The sequence below is a fragment of the Lygodium microphyllum genome, chromosome 4 (genome assembly GCF_053477565.2).
Source record: "Lygodium microphyllum isolate KBCC chromosome 4, Lygodium_microphyllum_v1.1.10, whole genome shotgun sequence".
NCBI classification, from domain to species: Eukaryota; Viridiplantae; Streptophyta; class Polypodiopsida; order Schizaeales; family Lygodiaceae; genus Lygodium; species Lygodium microphyllum.
The window spans coordinates 70,612,777-70,619,987 of NC_141138.1; the positions used below are offsets into that span (position 1 = coordinate 70,612,777).

Sequence of the window (7,211 nt, forward strand, 5' to 3'; positions counted from 1 at the left end):
ACCAGAATACAATATCTTTAAGTGACCCCTCTTACCACATGAAGCATACCTCAAGACGTACAATACCCTATTTTTAGTAATACCAATGCAAAATGCTAAGACAATCTAAGCGTGTAGCACCTAGTTTCTTATATACCCAATCTTTCTCTAATTTCTATAGAAAAAGAGAGAGTTTGAGTGCCAAACCTCTCCTCCTTATGTCTCGTTAGCTCAAGGGTTTCTACTTGGTTTAAGAGTCACCATAGCAAACCTTTACATGATAAATAGCAAATATTCACATGCTATTTCATTTATTTGTAGCATATTATCTTACAATCTCATAGATCTTTTATTATATTAATATTCTAGAATCAACCAAGATTGACTATATATCACGAATACATAACATCTTTTTTAAATGTATGCTTAAATCCCATTATCATAACCTCTTCAAATCCACTCTAAGGTAAAACATAACATATATTTTTAAATATATGCTTAATTTCCATAATTAGGACCTCTTCAAATATATTGTAAGATAACTTAAATATATTAGAGTTGGTGTTGGCCATCACGCACCATGCCATAGCAAAGAGAGAATTTCTTAACCACTCAGCTATGAAACCATGAGAAACCAAATCATCTAAACACAATCGCAACAAAGTAGGTCCAAAACATCTAAACACATTAGCAACAAAGTAGGTCCGACCAGATCTACATATATTATCCACTACTCTACCAAAAGCAAGACTAGAATAAAGCCCTTCATTGTGTGAAAACATCATTATTATCAACACTCTCAACCATGGGTAGATGGAAACATTTCAAAAGCAAGGAAGCACTAAGCTAACAACATTAGTATTTGTGTATTCTATATAGGGTTTCGAGTAGGACAAGACATGTGGGGAGGGTAACTACAAGGGGTTGGTTGGGGGTTAATAATAAGGAAGGGTGAACGGAGTCCTCCCCACTTTCCTTAAATAAAGGCTTCTTAAGCTTGGGTAATAATAAAATGCCGTTTTTGATTATTGGGAAATTAAAATTATTACTCTGATTTTTTTAAATGTTAAGTTGCTATTGACGGCGGGAGCTTTTGAAGGACTTGCTCTGGGTGACACCAGCGGCGTCCGCCGGTTTCTCGGGCAGCCTGATCATGTTGTAGGACCAGGCTCCCAAGAGGGCTCCGAGCGTGGGCCCCACCATGTACACCCAAATGCCCTTGTATTGATTGGCCGCGACGGCCGACCCGATGGTCCTGGCAGGGTTCATTGACGCGCCGGAAATGGGCCTGCTCGTCGACACGCGTGGCAAGGCGTTATTGGTGACGTCAATCAAGCAAGCGATAAAGAGAGAGAGAGAGAGAGAGAGAGAGAGAGAGAGAGATATGTAGAGACAGAGGCGGTCCTACCCAGCAAAGATGACATTAAGCGCCACCGTTGAGCCCACTGCCAAGCCAGCTAGCTCTCCAATCTGCGATTGCCACGCGTACCGAGAGCATATAAGAATCAGGTTAGTTGTCACATCGTGAATATGCATGCAGCCTTCATTAAAACAGATACGATATGATATGACGCCTGGACGAGAGATATCGTGAGGGTGTTAAGTACCGTAAGTCGATTAAGAAAACCTAGTCACGGTGAGGAGACGAAGTCACAGAGATGTGAACAAGTGAGCACGGAGCTGTACCGCTCGGGTGTCAGTGGCGACCGCGGAGACGACGAACATGAGGATGAAGGAGATGATGACCTCCAGCACGAAGGACTGCAAGTTGGAGCCCGAGGGAACGGTCGCGCCGATCTGCGCCACGGAGCCCACTACCAGCCGCAGCGCGAAGCCTGCTGCGATCGTTGCGGCTGTTTGCGCCCCTATGTAAGCCGGCACCTGCCACTCTCGTCAGATTTAATCAGATCTTGTAAATCTCTTGAAGGTATATATATATATATATTAAAGGTAAAAAGGAAGGAATCACAATGCACATCCAATTTGTATATAGCTCCTGCTACCTAGTGCACAGTAGCTTCCCTACTTAACTTCACTTCAGCCTTAATCAGACTTTAGTAAAAGCCCGATACGTGTTAAAACATCCCATCCCGTACTAATAACGTACTAAAACATCTAATCTCGTATTATAGCGACCCCCCCCCCCCCCCCCCCTTTAGTCCCACATGCACATTTCCCATAGGCAGTCCCCCTAGAAAAGTAGGATTTTCCAAACCTCATCAATGATGACACACCACATTGGGTCCAAGTGCAATACTTGTTGACATGTGATAACCCCATCATCAACTTCCATACAGTTGCAACTTTTTAGCCTCTTAGAAACCCTTCACATGCTTGATTGCTTCAAATACCTACTTGCCCAATCCCCGTGTCCCATGCATGTCAATGTTCATGAGCTCCCCACTGCCCACATAGCACTTGCTCTCCTTTGAGGCCAAGCTCTCTCAAAGGAGAATTGTGAGGCTCATGAAAAGCAAGCCCCTTTATTGATTCATGCAAGTAGTTTGAAGAAAGCTGACTCTAGTTACATGTACTAAATTACACCTTGGAAATGCATGAATTAATTCCTAGTAGAAACAAGACAACATAATGAGAAAAGGTTGGACTCATTTCGTTGGCATAACAAAAAGTGAAGCAATGGTCTCCTTCACAAACTTAAGGCACCCCTCATTTCAAAAGATATAAGCCAACTTTTGTATAGAAATTTAAATCTTGATAAGAAATTGAAGACCAGTTAAGAGACAAAGACTAGTTAAGAAATTGAACAATAGAGCAACAACTTTGAATAACACCCATATGGTGATGTAAATATTATCTTATTAATATTAATTTATGGGTGCATTATTAAAAGAAAGATAAAGATATGCCAATCCCAATGGTCTGTGATAGTTAAAAAACTTCGTGGATTTTCCTCAACCATTGGCAACAATAAGTCAAGTTCCTCACCCTCCAATAAAGGACATGTTTTCTATCACTTATAAAATATCTTCTTAAAACTAAGAAATGCTACAAAAGGTTAATTATTTCACTTAGAAAATCTATCCTTTAAAGATAAGCAACCATTGCTACCAAGGGTTAATAGAGTGAGATTCCAAAAAATTAAGAAGGCCAATCACATGGCCACTTCCTTGAAGCCTAAAAATGATAACAAAGTGAGGTACTAGCGAATTTCCTCTCCAAAGAAGAGCACCAACATGTGTAAAATTGGAGAGAGACAATATAGGAAAAATGGCACATAGACAAATATCTCATGTAAAGTAAGGTGGCATATTACATAAGGTTAAGGATAAATAGGATAAGAGTAATGCCATGTCATATGCTAACACCACTTTCTTAAAACCTAATAAAGAATGTCATCTTTAAGGGGCATGTTCTTCAACCTTCATTCCTTTAAATTAGAGGCATTGTTCATGGAAAATCGATGTGTGGTATAGAGATCAATTTGAGAAACAAAACCTTGAAATATTTATCAAGAAGATTTTTAATTTGAGAATCAAAGGCTGTCTTCTTTATAATATGACCAAAATAACCCGAGCATCTAGGAAAAAGGCTACAAAATTGTTTGGGCAGAAGATTTTTGTATTAGCTCCAAAACATTGTTTAGAGCCTAGAGTTAGAGGCCCAAGGGTGGTCGTCTCTCAGTTTGGGCCTAATTACCCAAATCCTTGACGCAGAAAGTTCAACAAAAAGGAGGGGAAATACCAGATGGGGAATGGCACCATGAAGATTTAAGTGATGCAACATGCAAGGAGTCAACAAGCAAGTTATGTTACGTATCTATCATCACGGGCGTCATAAATGACCAACAAAGTAGGAGAAGCCCTTAGCCAACCAACACAAATAAAAAAGGGCAGAAGCGGACCGTTTCCTCCTTCCTTTTTCTAATGTTTATTGTGCCCTCGTGAAGAGGGGACGAGTTACAACTTCCGTGAGCCCCATCTACCCAACGCATGAAGAAGAAAGGGGGCCGGAGGGGCCTACCTGAGACCAAGGAAAGTGTCGGACTGTGGCAAATGCCAGGGTGACAGCTGGATTCATGTGGGCCCCGGAGATGTGGCCCACCGAGTAGATCATGATCATGACGACCAACCCGAAGGCGATGGAGACGCCCAGGTGACTGATGGTGCCATTGTCCTTGTTGTCCACCATCGCCGAGCCGCACCCCGTGAACACCAGGATGAAGGTCGATATAAGCTCCGCACCAACCTGCACAGACACACACACATCATGCATCGCATCAACCCAGAACATTAGTAACAAAATCCCGTGACACCTTGACTTACCCCACACCCTCCTGCTCAGCATTTCTCCATACGACAAGCATGGCATTGTGATAGTTGGCTCCAATTTTCAATCCGTCACAAGAAGCTTTTGACATTTTTTCACATGTGGGGAAAGTGTATCTTTTCCCTTGTTTTTCTGTACACTTTCCAACGTCGTGAGCTTCTACTCGAGAGGAGGAGGCACTGAGGGACCCCGTGCCTAGCTAGGTGCGATCGCGGGCATGTGAGAATTACACCAAGGATTCGTCTTAAATTTGATGTGTATTGGAGCATTCTACGTTAATGATCGATGATGCTCTTAATGCGAAGGGGCCACGCGGAGTCTTGAGTAGACGTAGAGGTATAAAGAACGCTAGCCTTTTGTGACACATGAGAATGTGCAGCCTGACTATTGTTATACTATATGTGCACCCTGAGTTACAACCAACTCCAACTTGACGAAACAATCCACTATAGATCTACCGTGATTTCTCTCTTTCTTTTTCCCTTTTACCAAATCTCTCTCTCTATAATATGTGTGTGTGTGCAACGATTACTCTATAAGCTGAAGGGGAAGGTATATTCAAGGTACTTTCCTCTTAAGGCCTAGCTCTCTAGGGTGCATCACGGCATGGGACTGTAGTGCGTGCTTATACTCTATAAGCTGAAGGGGAAGGTCTATTCAAGGTACTTTCCTCTTAAGGCCTGGCTCTCTAAGGTGCATCCCGGCATGGGACTGTCGTGCGTCACTCCTGGGCATGGTAACGTGGCTCGAGGCTTCCACAAAAATATTAGAGTGGGAATGGTGAGGTTGTGCCACAATGAAAGGTTTAGAGAGTGCATCCTTGCGTGAGCACTAGAAAATGAACTCCTTGCCCGTTGGTAGGAGTGTTGAAGTGAACTGTTGTGACGTGTTGGTACTGAGCCATGACATGATACCATGTCCTGCTGATTTCTATGCTGCGGTACTGTGTCGAGTTGGGTTCTTAGCCCGAAGCCCCGGGGAGCCATGACACACTGTGCCATGTCAAGTTATGGTGCCGTATTGAGTTGGCATGCCGTGTTGAGATGCTCCGCAGTGCAACACGCATGACCGAGACCGAGAGGGATCCGCAACAACCCAACACCCGTCCAATTTTTTTATGACTAGCAGTTGGACCATAGACTTCGCCGCCTACTAGCTGATCTGCCTCTTTGTCCGTAAACTAGATCTTTTCCTTTAAAAATTAATATAATAACTATGAAAAGACCTTAAAATCTTATCCTTCTCGAGAGTCCACAATAAGTTATCCGTCACAAAAACGATGAATAAGTCCCTTACAATCTATTACGATAAGATTAAGAAATGAAAGCTCTGATGCAAATTCTCGACTAATGCAATGCGTTTCATCTGCAACATCTGGCGAGAGAGCATGAATCGTAATTCCTGATAACTATATCTCTACTCCCATTGCTCAGTTCTACTTTTAAGGTCGGTCTCATATTGGTCAGTTCTATGCTATACTGATGTTATTGTGTCTCCTAAAATTTAGAAGCCCAGTGCCCCTAAGTTAAGACGACCCGATGCTGGCGTACCTCAAAACTTAAACATTAATAAGCTAGATGAATGTGTCAATAAGATTGTGTATATTGGTGGCCCATCTTTACAGAACAATACACCTAAGAATACTGATATCAACGAGGCTTACTAATGCATAGTGATCATTGGAGTGCTATACTGATGTTATTGTGTCTCCTAAAATTTAGAAGCCCAGTGCTCCTAAGTTAAGTCGACCCGATGCTGGCGTATCTCAAAACTTACACATTAATAAGCTCGATGAATGTGCCAATAAGATTGTGTGTATTGGTGGCCCATCTTTACAGAACAATACACCTAAAGATACTGATATCAACGAGGCTTACTGATGCATAGTGACCATTGGAGGGCTCTTGTCCGACTAAAGCAGCCCAGATAATAAGGGACGACTATTGATAATTAGCAGATTTTTGTACTGTGATGGAACGAGCTGGAACAAATTAGACGAGCTTTGGATGAGCAGCTCTGACATACCTTCTGAAGGAGGCCTTCCTTGCAGATGGAGGAGGGAATCCATGACGAAGAAGGCGATAACTGAGGCACCCAGGAAGAGGCTTCGGGGTCGCCATTGGCTGAGTTAGCAGCAGCAGGGGGGGAAGCAATAGTGTGGGTCGACATAGCTCCTGGAAATTAGCTTCGGCACAAGCTCAGGTAAGCTCTCTCAATGAGACACAGAGAGAGAGAGAGAGAGAGAGAGAGAGAGAGAGAGAGAGTGTGTGTGTGTGTGTGTGAGTGAGTGAGTGAGAGAGAAGAAGAAGAGACAGAGAGTAATCTATGGGCCTCCTACATCGCACCGAAAAGACACAGCTGTGATTCCAAGTTCTCTCACACAGTCGAGAATTATGATAGAGGTTTCGTCCCTTTACATAAGAAGCGGAGAGAGAGAGAGAGAGAGAGAGAGAGAGAGAGAGAGTAGAGTAGAGTGGAATAAGAGTTGGCTGCAACGGCGGACTTCTTTCTTCCTCACAGCGGTGGACCGTGGGGGTGCTTGTTCTCCTACAAAGAGTCGATAGTATCTCTTTGAGAGAGAGAGAGAGAGAGAGAGAGAGCGCGCCCTTCGCCCGAGCTAAAACTGGGTAGCTCGACTTAAATGCGAGATGACAAAAACAAAAGAAGAGATGGATGGGAACTCCCCAAAATTTATTTTTTGAGTATTTATATTTAGGAATATTATTGTAGCCTATAGGGGTTTTGAATCCGAAAGAGAAAGGCTGGGCCAGGGGGGACGAAGACTGGAATGCGTTAGCTGGGAAACGTGGGTTCCAGACTCCAGTCAACGCGAACGCGGGCGGCGAAAGAATGAAGCGGAGAAGGAGAGGGAGAGAGAGAAGTTGCACCGCCATCAAAGCGTGCATGGCCATAAATCTCGGAGCCCCGCGTGTAACAGAATAACT

At 43.3% G+C, this 7,211-nt stretch overlaps 1 protein-coding gene across 1 annotated transcript; it reads right to left on the bottom strand.

Annotated features, from left to right (window-relative positions):
* Nucleotides 1-826: 826 nt before the first annotated feature.
* On the bottom strand, nt 827-6,868 carry LOC148037161 (aquaporin NIP1-3-like). The gene is made up of 5 exons (XM_087676089.1): nt 6,292-6,868; nt 3,961-4,185; nt 1,666-1,860; nt 1,388-1,449; nt 827-1,267 (listed from the first exon to the last, which is right to left on the bottom strand). The coding sequence occupies exons 1-5, from the start codon at nt 6,433-6,435 to the stop codon at nt 1,054-1,056; spliced, it is 840 nt and encodes a 279-aa protein (XP_087532215.1). The 5' UTR covers nt 6,436-6,868; the 3' UTR covers nt 827-1,053.
* Between the last annotated feature and the right edge of the window lie 343 nt (nt 6,869-7,211).

What these genes read in the sequence shown, in the direction of transcription:
- LOC148037161 (XM_087676089.1), bottom strand. Translation starts at nt 6,435, where the DNA reads ATGTCGACCCACACTATTGCTTCCCCCCCTGCTGCTGCTAACTCAGCC. An exon ending in GACACTTTCCTTGGTCTCAG is followed by an intron (nt 1,861 to 3,960) that starts GTAGGCCCCTCC and finishes CGAGAGTGGCAG; the next exon opens with GTGCCGGCTTACATAGGGGC. An exon ending in TCGCCACTGACACCCGAGCG is followed by an intron (nt 1,450 to 1,665) that starts GTACAGCTCCGT and finishes TGGCAATCGCAG; the next exon opens with ATTGGAGAGCTAGCTGGCTT.